Genomic DNA, 23,345 nt, shown 5'->3' on the forward strand with positions numbered 1-23,345 from the left:
TTTTTTTTTTAATTTCTAAAAAAAAGATAGATAAGCCTCTGACATACTTTGACACATAAACTGTTGTTTTTTGCAACATATTACTTGGCGCATACCCTGAAACAGCAGTGCAGAGCAAGACGCTGCATCTCCCGAACAATACTGCTCATCTTTGACAACCTCCAGTGCTATGATTTAAGAAACTGACAAAGGCTTATAGAATTTGGGATTTGGAAAGTTAAGGTAGAGGAAAGAGTCCTAGAACAAATGTCAAACAATCTGAATTCTGTTTGGATGTGACCTTGGGCAAGTCTCTTGTCACTAAAATTTGTTTCCTCATTGGCAAAATGCAAATAATAATACTTGTCCTTTTTGCCTCACATATCATCAAACTCAAATGAGACAAAACTGGCTGTGCAAAGGGTTTGGAAATTTGCAAAATACTACATGAACATAAAAGATTGTCCCTGTGTCTCTTGAGCCTACCAAGGCTAGAATTCAACATGTACAAAAAAATAGATTCTATTTTTGCTTATGAAAATTTTTGCTTATGCTTATGAAAATATGTGGGGGAGGGCACAATTGGTACACACACGAAGACCCAATATACAATATGTGTGTTGTTTTATTTTTTTTAGAGTGCTTATTGTTTGAATACCTATTGCACTTGATTCTGTGCTAGAACCTGAATACATCACGCTGAAAAAATCCTGCCTTCAGATGTGGTACATGTGGTGATTACCATTTTGACCCAGCCTTGACCTGTGCTTCCAGTCTCCTTTCTCTCCATTTTCCCCTCCTGCTTTTCACTTCATCTATTTTGAACCACTAGCCTAAAGCATTTGACTGCTAACCAGAAGGCTAGTGGTTCAAACCCACCAGCCACTCCCAGAAGGAAGGTTGGGCAATCTATTTCCACTGTGATACTGTCTTGGAAACCCAAGGAGGGGTTGCTGTGAGTTGGCTCCGACTCGATGGCAGCAGGTTAGGAGGTCTTTGACTAGTCATACTATCTCTTACCCTTAACATTGAATATGCTCTTCCTTCTCCTTGGAACACTGTCCCTTACTCTGTGTTTGCTAAGTTCACCATGATATCTTTAATATCTTAGCTTAGACATCTTTCCCTTTAAGATATCATCCCTGATCCTCGAGCCTGGACTAGGCCCTCTTCTGTATTCATATGGTGTCTGTGTTTACTCTTATTGAAGAACTTACCACTGAAGCAAATTATTGTCTGTGGTATATTTTTCAGTTTTTCTTGCTGGACTGTGGGCAATTCAAGGACAAGATGTTTTGTTCATCAGTAGTGCCCCAGCATGATGCCTAATGTGTCAAATACACCTAGTAAATAATTGTTGATGGTAGGGAGGAAGAAAGGAAGATGGGCAGGTAATCTGTAGGACCCTTGTGTTAAAGATCTAAAAACCAAAAACCAAACTTACTGCCATTGAATTGATTCTGACTCATAGTGACCTCCATTAGGTTTCCAAGGCTGTAAATCTTTGCAGAAGCAGACAGCTTATGTGGATTGGCTAGTGGATTTGAACCACCAGCCTTTTGGTTAGCAGCCAAATACCATAACCACTACACCACCAGAGCTCCTTAAAGATCTGAAAGCAGAGAATTTTCTCAAAAGAAAGGTCTTTGCAATAAGACACATTATTTCTTTCTTTATTTTAATTATCAAGTGACACAGCATTATAGACTGGGAGACAGACAAGATCTAAGATCTAGTCCATGCTTCTCATTTTACAGATTTACAGATGGGGAATCCAAGGCCCAGTGAGATTAACTTGCTAATTAATGGCCTAATTAAACTCTATGTGGGTGTTGATGGTGGGCAGCAGATGAGGAGCTGTGTCTCTCCTGGCAAGTTTTTGGCGTTACATAAAGTTCTTCCTTTTATGGAAGAATTGGTGGACTCTAAAGAATCTGGTGGATTCTCAGGCAACCATGGAATATCTACCCACAAGTCCTCAACATTTTGCTCTGAAGCAAAAAGATCATCGAGGAAGAGACATGCTGCCAGGGCGGTGGGGGGTGGGGAGATGTAGAAGGAAAGGGCAACTGAGAGAAGGGCTGGGCTGGGTACTACACCATATGGGCCCCTCTTGCTGTTGTCAGGCATGGGTGGGAGACTGACCACTGGGTTGATAGGCTGGGAATAGTTAGTCTCTGCTATATAGGGCATATGGCTGGCTACCTCTTCTTTTTTTGAGGCTATCAGTGCTCACAAAGTTTTCTTCTTCTTGTCTTCCTGACCTGCTGCTTTGGTTTCAGCCCATTCTGTCTCTTCGGCTTCCCTAGCTGGAAGGTGCAAATTGGCATCCTCTGCATGCACTATATTATTCTCCTGATCTGGGGATGGAATTTCTGCATCTCGTGGAATTATTTATGTATTTATTAAACTTCAGACTAAAATGGCTAGTCCATAAATCATAGAGAAGTGGGGAGGGGAGAGAAATCTTCATGTCATACAACATCACAGGGATCAGCTCTCCCACCTGACCCTGGGAATGCTTCTCCTGCATTAGCTAAGCCCCCATTATCTGGATGCAGTGAGAGGTTGACAGAAGGCAGATTCATGAGGCTCAATTGCTGCCATTTATCAAGGATCTAATCCTTCAATTGATCCAGTATGGATGAAATTAGGTCTCCAAATGGACTCTTATAATTTGCCAGCCTTCAATATCCCTTCCAGCCTGTGTGGGAAAATATCTGCTTATCTTTTCCAGGGTTTGAGGCTCATTTTTACAGATGGTTCTCGTATCATCTTCCGACTGAGTGGGACTGGGAGTGCAGGGGCAACGATTCGACTGTACATTGACAGCTATGAGAAGGACATCGCCAAGATCTCTCAGGACCCCCAGGTAATGCCCAAACCCTGTGCTCTGTGAATTCTTTCCATTCCATTGCACCTATGTTATACCAACCCTTTTCTCCAGTGATCAGACAAAGTTCTAGCTGTGCTCACTTTTCTCCATATCTCTTTCAATACCTCATAATAACAGTAATAGCTAACAAATATCTGTGATTTGCTCTTTGCCAACCTATTTGCCAGGTAAACCCATTACCTGGGTAACGATAGGATGTTGTTGTTGTTGTTGTTATGTGCCGTCGAGTTGGACCCAACTCATAGCAACCCCTCGTTGGGTTTCTGAGGCAGTATCACTACAGAAGTAGATTGTCCCATCTTCCTTCCAAGGAGTGGCTGGTGGATTTGAACCGCCAGCCTTCTGGTTAGCAGTCAAGTGCCTTAGCCACTATGCTACCAGAGCTCCCTAATGGTATAGATCCATTCTTATCCCTACTACATACAGATCAAGAAATTGAGGCAAAGAAAGGTTCAACAGTTAATAAGTACATAGGCCTAATAAGTAGCATTCAAGGTAACTATCTCTAAATCAGCTCCTCATCTGGTATTGTGGTCTGTCAAGAATTATCTGTCACTTTGTTTGGTCTGATTACTGGCCCAGGCAGAACACATACTGATTCTAGATTTGGGGATAGGGGAGAGAGTAGAGAAACAGTTTCAGGGCTCAGCAAGAAATTTCTTCACTGAAAAATCTAAGGACTTTCAGCCTGGTGGTTTGGGTCCCACACAAAGAGTCTTCAGAAGAATGCTAAGGGTGAGAACTTAGAAGATAGTCACCAAATTGGAAAAGCCAAAGAGGAAGTAATGACATACAGAGGAGAGTTTCCCAAAGTGTATCTTTACCTCACAACATGTATCTTGACAGATGCTTCCCAACCCGACTTCTGTGGCCAAAAAAGAAAGTGGTTAGGAAATTTTATGTTATACTAGTCCTTTCTGGGAGCTCTGGTGGCATAGTGCCTAAAGCATTTGACTGCTAACTAGAAGGCTGGTGGTTCAAACCTACCAGCCACTCCTCAGAAGGAAGGTTGGGCAATCTACTTCCGTAGTGATACTGCCTCAGAAACCCAAGGAGGGTCACTATGAGTGGGATCCGACTCAGTGGCAGTGAGTTTGTGAGTTTTGAGTCCTTTCTTGGCAGTTCACAGCAAACTAACAAACAGAAAACCAAGCAGTTGCCATCAAGTCAATTCTAACTCTTGCTAACTTCATGTGTGTTAAAGTAGAACTGTGTTCCATAGGGTTTGGAATAATTTTTTTGGGATTAAATTGATCACACATCTCTGAGTGGACTCAAACCTATAACTTTTAAGTTAGCAACTGAGTATGTTAACCATTTGCACCACCTAGTGACTTCTCACAACATATGCCCTCTCCCATTCAGTTAATTCCAACTGATTGTAGCCCTATAGGACAGAATAGAACTGCCCTAAAGAGTTTCCAAGGAGCTCTGGTAGCATAGTGCCTAAGGCATTTGATTGCTAACCAGAAGGCTGGCAGTTCAAACCCACCAGCCACTCCTCAGAGGGTAGGTTGGGCAATACTATTTCCGTAGAGATGCTGCCTCGGAAACCCAAGGAGGGGTCGCTATGAGTCGGGGCCGACTCAACGGCAATAACAACAACAAAGAGTTTCCAAGGCTGTACATTTTATGGAAGCAGACTGCCACATTTTTCTCCTGCAGAGTGGCTACGGGTTTCAAACTGCCAAATTTCCTGTTAGCAGCCTAGTGATTTAACGACTGTACCACCAGGGCTCCTTCTCAAAACACATGTATTATTAGTTGCCATTGAATTGGTTCCAACTCATGGAGACTCTGTGTACAACAGTATGGAACACTGCCCAGTCCTGCATCATCCTCACAATCATTGCTATGTTTGAGCTCACTGTGGAGCCATTGTGCCAATCCATCTCATTGAGGGTCTACCCCCTTTTCTCTGACCCTCTACCAAGCATGATGTCCTCCAGAGACTGGCCCCTCCTGATAACATGTCCAAAGTATGTGACACACAGTCTAGCCATTCTTACTTCTGAGGAGTACTCTGGCTATACTTCTTCCAAGACAGATTTGCTCTTTCTTTGGCAGTGCATGGTACATTCAATATTCTTCTCCAATACCATAATTCGAAAGCATCAGTTCTTCTTTGGTCTTCCTTAGTCATTGTCCAGCTTTCACATGCATATGAGGCGATTGAAAATAGTATCGTTTGGGTCATGTGTACTGAGCCTTCAAGGTGACATCTTTGCTTGTTAACACTTTAAAGGTGCCTTTTGCAGTAGATTTGCCCACTGCAATACTTCATTTCATTTCTTGACTGTTGATTCCAGGCTGTTAAGTATGGATCCTGGTAAAATAAAATCCTTGACAACTTCAGTCTTTTCTGTGTGTATCATAATGTTGGTTATTGATCCAGTTTTGAGGAATTTTGTTTTCTTTTTATTGAGATGTAATCCGTACTAAAGTCTGTAGTCTTTGATCTTCATCAGTAAGTGCTACAAGTCCTTTTTGCTGTCAGGAAGCAAGATTGTATCATCTGTATGTCACAGATTGTTAGTGAATCTTCCTCTAAACCTGATGCTGTGTTCTTCTTCATACAGTCCAGCTTCTTAGATTGTTTGCTCAGCATACAGATTGAGTAAGTATGGTGAAAGGATACAACCCTGATACACACACTTCTCCTAATTTTAACCATGCAGTACCCCTTGTTCTGTTTGAACAACTGCCTGTTGGTCTACTTACAGGTTCTGCGTGAGCATAATAAAGTGTTCTGGGATTCCCATCCTTTGCAATTTTATCCATAATTAGTTATGAGCCACACAATTGAATGCCTTTACATAGTCAATAAAACACAGGTAAATATCTTTCTGGTATTCTCTGCTTTATTCCAAGGTCTTTCTGACATTAGCAATGATATCTTTCATTCAAAAACTAATTGGTTGACGCTCACAACACATAGCACTTGTCAAAGACTCTTAGAAGACTTGTAGTAAAGACACCTGTTCTTTTCCACAGAGCCTGGTTTCATCTAACATGTAATTAATTTCTAACTGTGAAACTCACTTGGAAATCTCTGGCATAGTGGTTTTGAATGTAGGTTTTGGAGTCAGAGAAATCTTGGTTCAAATTCTATTCCTGCCACTTAATAGCTACATGTCCCTGAATAAGTTATTTCAAGTCTTGGTTTCTTTGCCTATAAAATGGGCAGAATAATACCCACTTCATAGAATGTTGTAGGGATTTAAGAATATATGTAAAATTCTAAACATAGTTCTGCTATATAGGATTAACTTTTGAGAAAAGTAAGTTCTTATAACCATTTTTATTACAAAAAGGGGAAGTGAGAAAATACTTCACCTTTTTAGTTTCTCCAGTGGCCATGCTCCAGCTTCTGCCATTGCAGATCTCTGTTGGATGTAGGTATCCCTCAAACTTAAAACCAAGGCAATGGGATCTGCATCTGTGGTAGTTATATTTGTGTGTCAGCTTGGCTGGGCCTGGTTGAGTGGCTGGGCAGCTCGTGGTAGTTATTCCCCATGATGAGACTGGCAATCAGCTCCATGGCGGGATCTACCACAAGCAGCTGAGTTGCTGCCTTTGGGATGTAGTCTGCTTCCTGTATATAAAGAGAAGCCTTGAGGCTAGTCTCTAGCTTATGGCATGCTTGGACCCTGCATGTAGCCGTGTTATTGCTCAGCAGCCTGCCATACTCTGCTGACCTTGGGATTTAACAATGGACTTGAATGAATGGCCTGCCGTGTGGTTTGGTAACATCAGGACTGTGCCTTTTTACTTATCAGCCTTGGGGCTTCTCAGCCTCAGCAGCCAGTAGCTGTCTGAGTGAAGAAATGCCTCTAGTTCCAGTGGGCTGGGAGCAGGAGGCAGAGCTGGATCCCAAGGTTGAGGGGCTTTCACTCAGCCCCTAGAGCCTGGCATTTTGAACTTGGACTTAAAGCCTCCAAACTGTAAGAGAATAAGCTCCTGTTTGTTTACGCCATCTCATTTGTGGTATATATTCTTGTCAGAGCAGCACTAGGTAACCAGAAAAGCATGATAGACCCACAGAACAATAGAGCAAGAGAACAGGAGCAAAAAGGTCAATGCCTGGCACATGGTAGATACAAGTAATGAATGAAAATAAGTTTTTCCCAACCATAATCCTAAGGGGATGCTGGGTGAGTGGTGGGATGGCACTGAAGGCTGTGTCCAGGTGTACCACCATTCCAGTTGGGGAGACACCTTTCCTTACTCCATAGCTTCTGGGTCACAGCTTCAGCATTTTGTTGGGACTATACAAGCTCAAAGGGCAATACCAAAAGGTGTGGTCAGCACATGAGGTTGGTTCTCCCTTTCATTTAAGAATAAGATGGTGGAAATTTAGATGAAGGAAAGTACCAATGGGCAATAGAAAATGTCCCACTCCTGACTGCTATAGAATCACTTGGCCAAATCCTTTATCTTTTGGGGTCTCAGTTTCATTATCTGACAAATGGGCAATTAAACTAGAGTAGTGGTCTTCTTTTTAATATTAAAATAGTTATTTAAGCAGCAAAAATCTTTTTTTAAAATTGAGAGATAAACGGGGGTTGTTACATTTCAAAAGATCTCTGAGTACAGTGTGGTAAACAAATTGGAGGAGGCAAAAGTGGGTATTGGGGGCACCTTTGCTCCAAGTGAAAGAAATAATGCTGTTTTAGTAAGAGTTATGGCAGTGGGGTGGAGAAAAGTGGGTGATATTGAGAAATATTTAGAAGGTAAAAGACACTTAGCTTTGCTGATAAATTGGACAAAGGAAATAGAGGAGAGGAAGGTGTCAAGAATGACTCCTACACCTTGAAAACATTATACTAAGTGAAAGAAACCAGACACTAAAGGCCACATATTGTATAATTCCATTTATATGAAACATCCAGAATAGGTAAATTCTTAGAAACAGAAAGCAGATTGGTGGTTGCCAGGAGCTGAGAGAAGGTGGGAATGGGTGGTAACTGCTTAATGGGCATGGAATTTTCTTTCAGGGTGATGAAAATATTTTGAAATGAGAGGTGGTTGTTGCACAGCATTATGAATATTCTAAGTAACATTGAATTTTTCACTTTAAAGTAGTTAATTTTATGTTTTGTGAATTTCATCTCAGTTAATAAAAGAAAAAAAAAAGACTCCTAGTTGTTCACTTGCTTTACAGGGTATATTGTGGTATCAATTCACTGACATTGGTAAAACTGGTGCTAAGTTTTGGTGGAAAAAACATATGGTTCTTTTTGGATTTAAGAATTTTTTGCTTCTTTTTTTTTCTTAATTGTGATTTGGGTGAAAGTTTACGGAGCAAATTGGTTTTCCATTCAATAAACCATACACATTCTGTTTGTGACATTTACTGCAATCCCCACACTGTAACAGCATTTTTCCCACTTCCTCCCTGTTCCCACCCATTCCCTTTATTCTTCCTTCCCATCCCCTCCCACCTTCCTAGCTCTATCCCTGGGCAAATGCTATATATATCCTCTTGATCTCACATGCTTGAATGTTCTAATGAGTGCATACCCTCCTGGTATTACTGTTCAATTATTTGGCTGAAGGTTGAGTCACAGGGGGGTTAAGTTCAATTCTTAGCTTGAAGGGTGTCTAAGGGCCATAATCTCAAGGGTTCTACAGTCTATCAGACAAGTAAGCTTGGTATTTTTTATATTTTGAGTTTGGTTCCACATTTTGAGGAGCCCTTGAGACATCAGGGGGAGCCCTGGTAGTTCAGTGGTTAAATGCTCAGCTGTTAACCAAAAGTTAGCTCTCTGTGGAAGAAAGATGTGTCATTCTGCTTCTGTGAAGATTTACAGCCTTGGAAACCCTATAGGACAGTTCTGCTCCATCTTATGGGGTTACTGTGAGTAGGAATCAACTTGACCGCAATGGCTTTGGTGTGGCTTTTGGTGTGAATAATCAGCGTCGGTGGTTAGTGTGGGATGGAAGTTTAGAAGTCAGGTTGGGCTGGAATCATGGATCTGGCTTAGAGAAGGTGATGGGAAAGATTCTTTTCTTTTGTCTTTCTCAGGTCATGTTGGCCCCCCTTATTTCCATTGCTCTGAAGGTGTCCCAACTCCAGGAAAGAACGGGACGCACGGCACCCACCGTTATCACTTAAGACCAGCTGGATGTGATACGTCCCTCCACCCAGGACTCATTCAAGTCATCTGATTGAAGAGCATGGACAGAAACAAAATGTATTAACCCAATTTTTTAGGATTCGGTCTTTCCACTAACCAGTTATTGATGAATGGTGCATTTGTGAGGTGCTCCCAACTAAGATGCCTGTGGGAATCACGTGGCAAAGAGGACCCTGGAGCTTTTACTAATGTCAGTTCCTTTTCATGCCCTTATGCACTACTGTATGGATATTTGTCTCCTTAGTGCCAAGTACTGTTTACATTACAGTGTAAGATGGATGTTGAACATGAACTAGAAAGGCCATTTTTCCTCCTTTGGATGTACCAAGGAGATGACAATGCAAGTTCCTTTCTCCTTGATAAGTCTTTTCCCCCATTTACTGTTTACATGAAATCCAGCAATTCAATTTCTGGTGCCTTCTCTCCAATCAGTTCTTTCCATGGAGCGAGACGTACAAATCTCTGCCTTGTTGTGCAACGTACTCCCACTCACACAGGTACTTTGGGATATTAAAGCAAAATAAGCTGCTATTTCTTGATGTCTTTATTATTAACTATACTCTTGATTTCATAAAGAAAACATATATACTTTGAGGAGGAGGACGTAGTATTTGTTTTGATGGCCTAACCAGAAAACAAAACCACCTCTGTGCTAGGTTCAAAATCCTTAGACTCAGGAAGTGTAATGTCAAGTCATAGCAGGATCAAATGAGCCCTGACTCCTTGTAAGGTAGGTAAATGAAGCTTGACATGTGTTCTGATTACCTAGTGCCACTCTGACAAGAATATACCACAAATGGGATGACCTTAACAAACAGGAGTTTTTATTCTCTTACAGCTTGGAGGCTTTAAGTCCAAGTTCAAAGGGCCAGGCTCTAGGAGCTGGGTGAAAGCCCCTCAGCCTTGGGCATCAGCTCTGCCTCCAGCTCCTGGCCCATTGAAGTTAGAGGCTTTTCTTCACTCAGACATCTGCTGCCAAGCCCAAGGTTGACAAGTAAAAAGGCACAGTCCCGTTGTTACCAGACTACACAGCAGGCCCTTAATTCAAGTCCATTGTAAGTCCCCAGGTCGGCAGAGCATGGCAGGCTGCTGAACAATGACAAGGCTACATGTAGGGTTCAAGTGTGCCATAAGCTCGGACCATTCCCCAAGGCTTCTGCTTATATACAGGAAGCAGACCACATTCCCTAAGGCAGCTACTCAGCTGCTCACAATAGATTCCACCATGGAGTTGATTACCAGTCTCATTGTGGGGAATACTGCATCCAGCTGCCCAGCCATTCAACCAGGCCCAGCCAAGTTGATACACAAACTGAACTACCACAGCATGGTTAACTTGGAATGTGGGGAAAGAAGATGCTTTTTAGATGTTTAAATAGCAAAGCACTGCCATGTCCCTTGGGATGCTGAGAAGCCATGATGCCTATTGAGGAGAATCCATCCAAAAGCAGAGTATCTAGCTATTTGGCTGGAAATCTTGAGCCCACTGGCATTTTATTCATCTTAGAAAATTTATATTCAGCCCATGAATATAATGTATAAAGAGCATAGACTGGGAACCAACAGACCCAAGTTTGAATCCCACTAGAGAGAGACCTTGAGTGACCTTTGACTATCATTTTCCTCATCTTTCAAATGGGGATGAAAATACCTCCATCTTTATAGGTTGTTGAGAACATTAAGTGAGTTGATTTTTGAAAAGCAGTGGGTGCAGTACCTAGTGTACACTAGATTGTCAAAGATATGGGAACTAGGATTATCTTTACAATATTGTTTTCTAGATTTTTAAAGTATTTTGCCTAAAATCACTTTTCAGGATAAACAAAAACCGTGACACTAATATTTGTAATGAATTGTATAATTTGCAAGGCACTTCTACAAGTTTACCTTGTTATATGTGGTATAGAGAGACTTCCCAGCTCTGCTCTCCTCCCACCCAGCTTGGGATCCCCATTACAGGTGGCAGGATATTTATCTAGGGTGAGATTTCCAGTGTTGCCATATAATAGGGGAGTCTAGTTCAGCAAACAGAACTGACCTTTGGTAATAATGAGGATGATGAGTATTAAACATTAGCCCTATGCTGTGCACTAATACTTTCCACATACTCTTTAAATGCTTCCAAAAATTCTGTGAGGAAGATGCTCTTATTCCCATTTTACAGATGAGGCTCAGTTACTTGTCCAGGGTCACATCACTGAGCATGGTGGCCCTCAGGCAGTCTGGTTCTAGCTCTGCTTGTTTCACGACTACTTCAAATTGCCTCTTCTGTTTACTGGCTACTTCTAACAGGTAGAAGAAAGGTGTGAAAACACCCTTGTAATTTATATATTCAGGTGGGACATTGTCTGGCTTTAAAGTCCCTGGATAGTGCAAATGGTTTGACTTAGGAACCTAAAGTCTGGTAGTTTGAACCCACCCAGTTGTTTGGTAGAAGAAAGACCTGGAGGTCTGCGTCTGGAAAGATTGTTATTGTTGTTGTTAGGTTATGTTGAGTCAGTTTTGACTCACAGCAACTTGTAGTGGCAGAATAGAACTGCTCTTTGGAGTTTTCTTGGCTGTAATCTTTATGAAAGTTGATGCTAGGGCTTCCTTCTGTATAGCTGCTGCATGAGTTCAAATCATCAACCTTTCAGTTAGCCACTATTTTGGCTATCTAGTGCTGCTCTAACAGAAAGTAACACAAGTGGGTGGCTTCAACAAACAGGGATTTGTTCTCTTACAGTTTAAGAGGCTAGAAGTCTGAGCTCTAGGGGCTAGGTGAAGGATCCTCAAGTGTGGGCTTCAACTCTGCCTCTTGCTTCCAGCCCACTGAAGCTGGAGGCTTCTCTTATCTTCAACAGCTGCTGGCTGTTGACAAATACAAAGGCACGATCCCAAGATTATCAAACAACATGACAGACCAGTAGTTCAAGTCCAGGAATGGTCTCAAGATCAGCAGGCAACATGGTAGACTGCTGGATGAAGACTTGGCTACATGCAGCATCCAAGCATGCCAAAAAGCTCAGAGACCTTTCTCAAAGACCTTTCTTATATACTGGAAGCAGATCACATGTGTAAGGCAGCTACTCATGTGCTCCAGTAGATTCCACCATGGAGTTGATTACCAGTCTCATCATGGGGAATAACTACATTCATTTGCCCAGCCGCTCAAAACCATGGCCCAGCCAAGTTGACACACAGCTTAACTACAGCCACTAAATACTTACCCATTTGCACCACCAGGGCTCCTTTCCATAAAGATTACAGCCAAGAAAACCCTATGGAGCGGTTCTACTCTGTAACACATGGGTTGCCCTGAATTTGAATCAACTTTTTGTCAACAAGTTTGTGTGTATGTATCTTTAGGTTCGAGATTCTATTAGTTCTGGCATTATTGTTCCCCTCACCCAGAATTCTGATATCTGGGTGTATCAATCAGCCAAGAAACATGTATTAACCCACATTATGAGATGCAATGGGAAGGAAAGGATGTGTACACATAGTTGCTGCCCTCAAGATGCCCATAAGACTAGTTGGGGGAGTCAGACAGAGCATAAAAAAAAAAAAATAGTGATAGAAAACTAGTGTAGGATAAATGTCTTATAACTTGTGTGGGCATTATCTGCTGTCAGAATTCATGTTTTCCAAGACCTTTTCTGTTTCAGACATTGGGTTAATTGCTTTCCAATAATACCTTTTCCCATTTTAGAGTCAAGGCCTCTGAAGCTCAACTGAAGCTTAAGTAGCCTGCTGCCGGTCCCCTAGCTACCATGTGGAGGAATGGGAATTCTGACCCTGAATCTTACATTCTATGACCCTTTGCTGCCTCCCCATCTGTTGAATCAGTTGCAGACACTCCCAGGTCTGTGGCCCCTGGAACAGCTCCAAAAAGCTCCTCCTTGTCTCTGATCATAATTCAGTTATTTTCTGTGACCCCACTTGGCTACAGCTTTGGGAGCCAAAAGCTCAGCAGAGGAAGAGGGAGGCAGCTGGGGCTATGGAGCAGTGGGGATGAGGGTGGGTAAGGCCAATCTTCCTCCCTCTGTGGCTTCCAGACAGGCAACCCCACACATGTGCCCTAAGGAGTGAAGGGAGTCAGAACCCTGAGAGGCTGGCCAGCAGCACACAGCCATGCTCCCGCCTCTCAGGATGATACGGCCAGAGAATCAGATTTTTGGTTGGAATTGTTTGGAGTCCAACTCAGAAACTTCCCTTTCCTTTTTCTTCTTCACATTCAGCTGTCATGTCAAGAAACAGTTTCCTGTTCAGGGATGTGCCCCAGGCCCAGACAATGGCCAAGCTTTGGAAAAGGGAAAAGGGAGAGGCTCCACATCACGGAGAAAGAAAGCAAAGGCTGAACTTGCTACAGTGCTGAAGGCAGACTTTGGGGTTTAATGCTCTACCTCTTCTGCCCCAAAGTTCACCCACATTTCTTGTTAGCTCATTAGATAGCTGCTGGCTTTGCTTTGTAGGAATCCTCCAGAAAACCTATTACCATGTGTAAGAGACACATGGATTTTTAAGACACACTTGTATTTTTAAGTTCTGAACCCCAGCAGAAGGAGAGTTGATTGTGTTTTTAAGTTCTGACAGGGAATTGAATATAATAGTAGTAACAATCATGCTCAGAGTCACTGTCCCTCCCCTAGGCAATGAAGAGCATCCTCATGGTCTTCTGACTTTCTTTCTTGCCTTCTCTTATCCATTCTGCACTTCACAGTTGGTAAAGGGACATGGAGACAGCATCTTTTTACCTCCCCTAATTACACAAGAGGAAGACAGAACCTTCATCAGCAGCCCAAGGCCTGTTCCTATGAGGCCAGGCAGGCCGCCACCCTCCAGCCCTCTTACCAACCTTGACACCAACCGTCCCTCCTGAGGCACCCATCACCTCTTTGCTGGGTTTGCTAATTCACTGCAGTGCCCACACAGAACTCACAGATTATGGGGTTTATTAGGGAAGCAATATGCTACAATTCAAGTTCAGGAATGCGCTCAGGATACAGTTCTTTGATCAGGACAGTCTCCCCTTTGCTGTGCCTTAGACATGCCTCCCTGGCTGGCCCTTGCCTCTTGGCCTGGCCTCCGCCTTTGTGGGCTAGGTAAGCCTACCACTCTGTCCCATGCCTCTTGGTTCCACTGCCACTGTCTCTCAGCTGGGCATCTCTCTCAGCTTGGCGTCTCACTAAACCAGCAGTGAGATTTCCCCATTGCATCTAGGAGGTCTCATTTTAAGCCTGGCAGAGTGGCAAAACTTACCAATCCCAACATCAAAGTTCTACACACCTGAGAGCGAACTTTCCCAGAACATTACGTCTTGCTGCTCCAGCAGAAATACCCCAGGTGGATGACATTAACAATCAGATGTTTAAAAGCAGCTACTCAGTTGTTGCTCACAGCAAATTCCACATTGGAGTTAATTGCCAGTCTCATTATATGAAATAACTACTACTAGCTGCCCAGCCAAGTTGACACACATTTGTATGGTCCCACCCAGTAATCCAGTGTGAGTTACAAAGACTATGGCTAGAAAAGCCAGACCATGCAACTCACTACACTGCAACAGCCTGACTGTTCTTTCTGAAATGCCAGTTGAAGGCCAACTGCCTTGGAGAAGGCTACACAGGCCACATGACCTGCCTGCTGCTCACCCCAGCAGCACATCTTCCTCTACTTTGTAACTGACATTCGATGCTTCAGCCACATGGAACCATGCAGTTCTCAGGAAATACCATACCTTCTTGCCTGTAGGCTTTGGTACATGCTGTTTTCTCTGCTTGGCACACATTTTCTCTATGCTCCACTTTTCATATTCACCCAACTCCCACTTGTTCTTCAAGTCTCAACTTAAACATCATTTCCTCTAAGAGACGCTCTGAGCCTCCAGTGTCTGGTTTGTGAGCTTTGTCTAGTGTTCCCATGGAACTCTGTTTCCCCCTATTATGGCCCTTACCATATTCAATATTATAACCTATTTACTTTTTTTCTCTCTCTCTCCTACTGCCTAGAAACTCCTAGAAGGCAGGGACTACCTTTTCACCAATGTGTACCCAGGATCTAACCTGTCACGTAATAAAAGTTCAATAAATATTTTTGCAATGAGTGAATGATGTCTACTAGTTACCTGGCAGGGTGTTTAACTTTGCTGTGACCTCTTCAATCTATGAGGTTGAACTTAATAATACAGGTGACCAACTTCTTGACCAACTTCATAGCTAGTCACTATAAAGAATTTTTTCATAAATTTTCAGAGCCTGAAGGTGAGAAAGCACCCAGGTAATAGGTTCAGGATGGGTACCAGAAGCAGATGATAGATATGTATCACCATCACATTGAATAAAACTATTTTAATTTTAAATGTTAAAAAGTAATTTGTCACTTATTACTTCAAAAATTAATTAGAGGCAGAGTTGGGGAAAGCCTCTACCAAATTAGCTGAATGTCCTTGGGTGGTGCAAACAGTTAACACTCAGCTGCTAATCAAAAGGTTGGATATTCAAGTCCACCCAGAGGTGCCTTGGAAGAAAGGCCTGGCAGTCTATTTCTGAAAACTCAATCATTGAGAATCCTTTGGAGAACAGTTGCACAATTACACACATGGGGTTACTATGAGTTGTAGGTGGAGTCAACTCAGCAGCAACTGATTTGTTTTAGAAAGAAGTTGTTTTTTCTTTAAGGAGTAGAATCTGCAAAGCCAAGCCCTAAGCCCTGAAACTGCCCTTCAGCTTCTGTGAACAGATTTACAGTAAGAGATGCCATGACAGGGTAAAGTGGGCTTTTCTATCCTTAGAAAGCTGAAGGCCTCTTTCCAGTCTCCATTATCAGAACAAGAAGCATTCTTACAACTTGGCATGTCATTACACAAAAGAAGTGAGATCACGGTCGGCAGGAGCATGCCTCATGTCTGTCTGATTGTCCAATGAACAGTTTTCAGAGCATTGGTTTCTTTTTCACCATTAAGTTGCATTTGTGGGTGTGGGCTAATAAATATTTTCAGAAAACGTGTCTTCTGTGATTTATTGTGTATGGTTCCCCAGTATACAGAAAGGCTAGTTAAGAGTAGCAACCTTCATGACACTTTTGATCCATAAAAGCTGTCTACATTGGTTTCTGACTTCAGTTTTACAGTATGATAGGAGGATTATTATGACCCGAGGTAAGAAAACAGATTTTGAGAGTTTATATGACATATGCAGAGTCCCACAATCATGAAGTTAAAAGAAGACCAACCACCTCCACCCACTTGTGGAGGTTGGAAATTGTTTTTTCTGGCTAACCTTTGCTGTAGGAGCTCTGGTGGAGTTATGCCTAAGGCATTTGACAGCTAACCAGAAGACTGGTGGTTCATACCCACCAGCCACTCCTCCAAAGGAAGACTGGGCAATCTACTTCTGTAGAGAAGATACTGCCTTGGAAACTGAAGGAGGGGTCACTTTGAGTCAGAACAGACTCCAGGGCAGTGAGCTTTTTGTTTTGTTTTGTTTTGTTTTTCCTAACCATTGCTGAATAGCTGTGTTAGGCTGGGTTCTCTAGAGAAGCAAAACCAGTAAAGCTTATATAATTAGAGAGAGAGAGAGAGAGAGAAATTTTCTTAGGAAAATGGCTCACACACTTACAGAAGCTGGCAAGTCCCAAATTCTTGGATCAAAGTCAATCTGGAGGCTTTTCCCGACTCACGCACCTGCAGGGGCTAATGAGCTCAAGGTTGGCAGGCAGTATGCTGGCTGTACCCAATGAATGACGAATCCAAGATCTCCAGGCCGAATGGTGGATAGTTTACTATCCAACAGTTGTAGGCAGCACAACAGAATCCCGATCCACAGAAGAAAGTCCCTTTTCCCAGGATTCCACAAATATACTGGAAGCAGGCCACACTCCTAGGGAAACTCCCCTTCAATGGATTAGCTGCTCAAAACATATATATCTGATCCCATCACTGGAAAAACCCACATCACAGTTGCTCAAACCACACAGAATCGTCCAGCCAAGTTGACACACAGCTCCAACCATCATTGTCCACCCCTTGTCAACTTAGCAGCTGTACGCATCTTCTTAACCATATATAATCTCTAAATAAGGACAATTATAAAGTCATATTTGTGCCTAACATGACTTGCTAACATGTGTACAACTGAAACACATTAATCTTATTTACATTTCACAGTTTATAATGGAAGGAAAAAAAAATATTTGATGTACATATACAATGAAGAAATATAATAATCATAGACCTCGTTTCTGCAACTGATCACATGGTTGTAGCTAATATTCAGAACTACCTTCTTCCACCACCCATTCTGTATTTCCCTTGCTCTCAGCAAGCACCCCAGCTGGTTGTGGTTCTTTGCCTGGTGGGGTGAACCAAACCTTCATTCCTGAAGGGTCTGGGCCACTAGTAGTCATATCAGAATTGGGTTGCTGTAGTTTTCCATTGACTTTGATCACAAGGCATGGTAATACTAAGAGATGTCCTAAAGAATCTCCTGTATTCCAGACATATTATTTTTTACCTCCATTATGTAATGTCAATCAAATTTCCCCTTGGTAATGAGGATCTATCACACCAGATAGTACAGTAATGCCCTTCTTTGTCTGTTTATCCAGAGGCATGAGGAAGCCAAAATGGCCGGGTGGTATTCTTAATTTCCAGTTCAATGCAATCGGTATCATGTTTCCAGGTAGGAGTGTTCCTCCCTTTGGAACTAAGATCTCCAGACCTGCAGAGCAAAGGGTAGCAGGGACAGGAAGCAAAAATTTTTTGAGTGGGTCACTAGGGGTAACAGTGAGTGGTACCACTCCCGTTTCCACCCCTTGGTTCCTGGACCCATGAATCCTGGCTGTTGGAGAAACAGCACTATATATTGGATGGTGGTTTAGAGCATATACAGCCTCATAGAGAACATTGCCTCAACCCTTCAAGGTATTTCCACTTAGCTGGTGCCATAATTGTGTTTTCAGTAGGTCATTCCATTGTTCTATCAAGCCAGCTGCTTCAGGATGATGGGAAACATGGTAAGACCAGTGGATTCCATGAGCACAGGCCCATTGCTGCACTTCATTTGCTGTGAAATGAGTCCCTTGATCTGAAGCAGTGCTGTGTGGGATACACATTCTGTTAGTCCACGGTTGGTAGTTTTTGCAGAGCATCGATGCAGGGAAGGTGAATCTGCATCCAGAATAAGTATCTATTCCAGTAAGAACAAAATGCCGTCCTTTCCATGATGGAAGTGGTCCAATGTAATCAACCTGCCACCAGGTTGCTGGTTGATCACCCTGGGGAATGGCTCCATATCATGGACTCAGCGTTGGTCTCTGCTGCTGGCAGGTTGGGCACTCAGCAGTGGCGATAGCCAAATCAGCCTTGGTAAGTGGGAGTCCATGTTGCTGAGCCCATGCATAACCTCCATCCCTGTCCTATGGCCACTTTGTTCATGAGCCCACTGAGCAATGAATGACAGGAGTGGCTGAGGAAAAAGGATGGCTGGTTTCCACTGAACCTGCATCTTATCCACCTAATTGTTAAAGTTCTCCTCTGCCAAGGTCACCTTTTGGTGTGCATTCACATGAGACACAAATATCTTTACTCCTTTGGCCCATTCAGAGAGATCTATCTACATACCTCTTCTCCATACATCCTTGTCACCAATTTTCCAATCATGCTCCTTCCAAGTCCCAGACCATCCAGCCAAGCCATTAGAGACAGCCATGAATCCGTATACAATCACACATCTGGCCATTTCTTATTCCATGCAAAATGAACAGCCAGATGCACGGCTCGAAGTGCTGCCTGTTGGGAGGATTTCCCTTCACCACTGTCTTTTAAGGAAATCCCAGAAAGGGGCTGCAGTGCTAGTGCTGTCCACTTTCGAGTGGTGCCTGTGTATTGCAATGCACAGAACCATCTGTAAATGAGGCACAAGTTTTCTCTTCCTCAGTTAACTGATCATAAGGAACTCTTCATGAGGCCATAGTGCAGACTGGGAGAGGGAAGGTAATGTGACTGGAGTGGAGACCATGGCATTTGGGCCACTTCCTCATGCAACTTACTTGTGCCTTCAGGTCCTGCTCAAGCCTGATCTCTGATATACCACTTCCATTTAATGATGGAGTGCTGCTGTGCATGTCCAACTTTATGACCCTGTGGATCAGACAACATCCAGTTCATGATGGGAAGCTCAGGCCTCATGGTGACTTGGTGGCCCATGGTTAGGCATTCAGTTTCTACTAAAGCCCAGTAACAAAAGCTGTTTCTCAAAAGGAGAGTAGTTGTCTGCAGAGGATGGCAGGGCTTTGCTCCAAAATTGCAAGGGTCTGCATTGTGATTCACCAGTAGGGACCTGCCAAAGACTCCAAACAGCATCTCTATCTGCTATAGACACTTCAAGCAGGATTCTATCAGCCGGATCATATGGCCCAACTGGCAGAGCAGCCTGCACGGCAGCCTGAACCTGTTGCAGAGCCTTCTGTTGTTCTGGGCCCACTCAAAACTAGCAGCTTTCTGAGTCACTTGATAAATAGGTCACAGCAACACAACCAAATGAGGGATATGTTGCCTCCAAAATCCAAAGAGGCCCACCAGACGTTGTCCTCTTTTTAATTGTGGGGGAAACCAGATACAATAACTTATCCTTCACTTTAGTAGGAATATCTCAACATGCCCCACACCATTGGACCCCTAGAAATTTCACTGAGGTGGAAAGTGCCTGAATTTTTCTTGGGTTAATTTCCCAACCTCTAGTATGCATATGTCTCACCAATAAGTCTAGAGTCATCAATACTTCTTCCTTACTAGGTCCAATCAGCACAATGTCATCAATATAATGGACCAGTGTGATGTCTTGTGGAAGGGAAAGATGATCAAGATCCCTATGGACTAAATTATGACATAGTGCCAGGGAGTTGATATACCCCTGAGGAAGCACTGTGAAAGTATACTGTTGGCCTTGCCAGCTGAAGGCAAACTGCTTCTGATGGTCCTTTGAAACTGATATTGAGAAAAAGGCATTGGCCAAATCAATAGCTGCATACCAAGTATCAGGAGATGTACTAATTTGCTCAAGCAATGAAACCACATCAGGAACAGCAGCTGCAACTGGAGTCACTACCTGATTAAGTTTACGATAATCTACTGTCATTCTCCACGATCCATCTGTTTTTTGCACAGGCCAAATAGGCGAATTAAATGGGAATGTGGTGGGAATCACCACCCCTGCATCCTTCAGGTCCTTGATGGTGGCAGTAGTCTCTGCAGCCCTTCCAGGGATGCAGTATTGCTTTTGGTTTACTATTTTTCTAGGTAGAGGCAGTTCTAATGGCTTCCACTTGGCTTTTCCTACCATAATTGTCCTTACTCCACATGTCAGGGACCCAATGTTAGAATTCTGCCAATTGCTCAGTATGTCTATTCCAATTATGCATTCTGGCACCTGGGAAATCACTACAGGATGGGTTTGGGGATCCACTGGACCCACTGTGAGATGCACGTTAGCTAAGACTCCATCAATAACTTGACCTCCATATGCCCCAATTCTGATTGGTGGGCCACGATGACACTTTGGGTCTCCTAGAATGAGTGTCAGTTGAGAGCCAGTGTCCAGTAATCCCCAAAAAGTCTGTTTATTTCCTTTTCCCCAATGTGCAGTCACTCTTGTAAAAGGCCTCAGATCCCTTTGGGGAAGACTGGGAGAAAGATTGACATTATAAATTTTTAGCAATATAATGGGGTCCTTCCTCAAAGGGACTCGGCCTCCCCTTCATTCAAGGGGTTGTGAGTCTGTAGACTGACTGAAGTCTGGGAATTGATTGAGAGGCCATGACTCTGTATTCTGACGATTCAATTTAGGCTGCTGTTCACATGACCTAGAATTCTTCTGTCTATACAGATCAAGTAAATATTTAGTAGGTTTGCCATGTATTTCACTACTAGGAACACCATGCACAAGTAGCCAATGCCATAATTCCACATGAGTCAAACTATTTTGATTACTGTTCTGACTCTGCTGTCCATTATGGTAACTACACCCACCTTGCCTTTGTCAATTAACTACTGCTACTTGGCCCCTACTACCATAGGGTCCAATCACCCTCATCATAGTTAAGTGTCTTAGTTCAATTAGAGCAGTTCCCACAGTCAAATCCAGCTTACATAAAATAGCAATCACAACAGTCTTCAAGGATGTTGGGGCTCCTTTCAAAAATTTATTCCTCACTGTACTGGTGAGAGGTGTGTCTTCTGGACTCTCTATTTCTGGCTCTAGGGGTCTAATCTGATAAATCCATTCTAACAGGTCAATTTCCCTCTGGATACCTTCTTCTACATTATACCAAGGCAGGTCTGGTACCTCAACTTGACTTAAGGTAGGCCACCACATAATCCATGCTTCAGTAAGCCAACCAAATAAACTGTTAGATCCTTTCCTAACCTCTCGAGCTGAAACATTGAATGAAGAATCCATACTTAGTGGGCCTAAATCAATAAACTCAGACTGATCCAATGTTACATTCCTTGTACCATTATCCCACACCCTCAGTAGCCATTCCCATACATATTCTCCAGGTTTCTGTCTGTACATGTTAGCAAAATCAAGTAGGTCTTTTTGGGTGTAGCATACTACTTCCTCAGTCACACTTTGAATTTCACCTTTTGGGGCTTGCTTGGACTTAACTTTAGTTATAGGTCTAGCAGCAACAATGGGTGGTTGGGGCAGTTCCTGAGAACATTCAGCAAAGTCTTTCATGGCCTTTGCCTCAGGCAATCACTCAACAGGAACCGTTAAGTTAATCCCATCAAACCGAGGTGGAGGGGATAATAGATTTACAGTAATCCCTTCAGATGGGAGGGATTCAACAGAATTTACAGGCTCCATATCCTGATCTTCCTGACTATCTGCCCAAATGTCCCCATTCCAGGTCTCAAGATCCCATTTTTTTCCCAATCAATGCCCACACTTTAACTTCAGACAACATTCTGGGTTGGCAATTTAATTGGCATTGTAACTCAGCTACTCTTACAATAAGACTCTGGGTTTAGTTTTTGACAATATCAGGTCTGTTACTAGAAGAAATAAGGCTTTCTTTCAGAGCACAACTGGAAACACTGAGGTCTTTTATGCACCGCTTAAGCTGTGACTCAGCAGCTCTGAACTCATCTTGCTCTTTCATCACTTTGTCTAGAGTTAAGTAGGACCAACCAGCTTCCTTGTACTCCTCATGCTGACAAAATTGCAGAAAAGTATCAAATAAATGATTACCCAGAGCCTCACTTCTCAAAAGTACTTGAACTATTAGTGGTGCTATTTTGCATATTAATGTCATCACCTCATGCCATGGATTAACAGGGCCCTCTTTACTAGCAAAGGCAGGGTCACCAGTGCCTTTATGATTAATCAAATTGGAGAACCAATTTAGGAAGCCCGTACTTATGATTTTGTCTCTCTAGAACCACTCCTGGTACCAAATGTGTTGGGCTGGGTTCTCTAGAGAAGCAAAACCAGTAAAGCTTATATGTAGAGAGAGAGAAAGAGAAATTTGTCTTATGAAAATGGCTCACACACTTGTAGAAGCTGGCAAGTCCACAAATATACTGGAAGCAGGCCACACCCCAAGGAATACTCCCCTTCAATGGATTGGCTGCTCAAAACATATACATTTGATCCCATCATGGGAACAACACACATCACAATTGCTCAAACCACACAGAATCGTGGGCCAGCCAAGTTGACACACAGCTCCAACTACAATAACAAAACCCAAACCAAACCCACTGCACTCAAGCTAATTCTGACTCATAGTAGCCCTACAGAAGAAAATAAAACTGCTCTATAGGATTTCCAAGGCTGTAAATCTTTATGGAAGCAGACTGCCTCATCTTTCTCCTGCTGAGCAGTTAGTAGGTGTGACCATTTTGTTAACAGCAGAAGGCATTAACCACATGCCACCAGAACTCCTTGCTGTATAACAAAACCAACCAGACAAACTGCCTGCCATTGAGTCCATTCCTACTCATAGTGACCCCCATTTGGTTTCCAAGGCAGTAAATCTTTACAGAAGTACATTGCCCCATTTTCCTTCTGTGGAGTGGCTGGTCGGTTTGAACTGCCAGCCTTCTGGTTAGCAGTCAAGTGTCATAGGCATTTATAACAAAGCACCCCAAAATCTAGTGATGTTAAATGATAATCATTTTATTATGCTCACAGATTCTGTGGGTCAGGAAATCGGAAGGAGTGCAGTGGAGGTAGCTTGCCTCTGCTCCACAATGCCTGGGGCCTTACCTGGGATGACTGGAATAGCTAATAATAATGCAAATGGTTGGTAATTGAAACCTTTGACTAAGGCATTTGACTGCAAAC

The 23,345-nt window shown here is 42.9% G+C and overlaps 1 protein-coding gene across 1 annotated transcript in view; it reads left to right on the forward strand.

The window, feature by feature from the left end:
- Positions 1–8,993, forward strand: part of PGM1 (phosphoglucomutase 1) — an 81,845-nt gene extending 72,852 nt beyond the window's left edge. Inside the window, exons 10-11 of the mRNA XM_007959158.2 lie at positions 2,717–2,851; positions 8,904–8,993. Coding sequence (XP_007957349.1) covers positions 2,717–2,851; positions 8,904–8,993 — 225 coding nt within the window. The remainder of the gene's footprint in view (positions 1–2,716; positions 2,852–8,903) is intronic.
- Positions 8,994–23,345: the final 14,352 nt, after the last annotated feature.

This window comes from Orycteropus afer, unplaced genomic scaffold, assembly GCF_000298275.1.
Source record: "Orycteropus afer afer isolate SDZICR_OR568_19922 unplaced genomic scaffold, OryAfe1.0 scaffold00016, whole genome shotgun sequence".
In the NCBI taxonomy this organism is placed as follows: Eukaryota; Metazoa; Chordata; class Mammalia; order Tubulidentata; family Orycteropodidae; genus Orycteropus; species Orycteropus afer.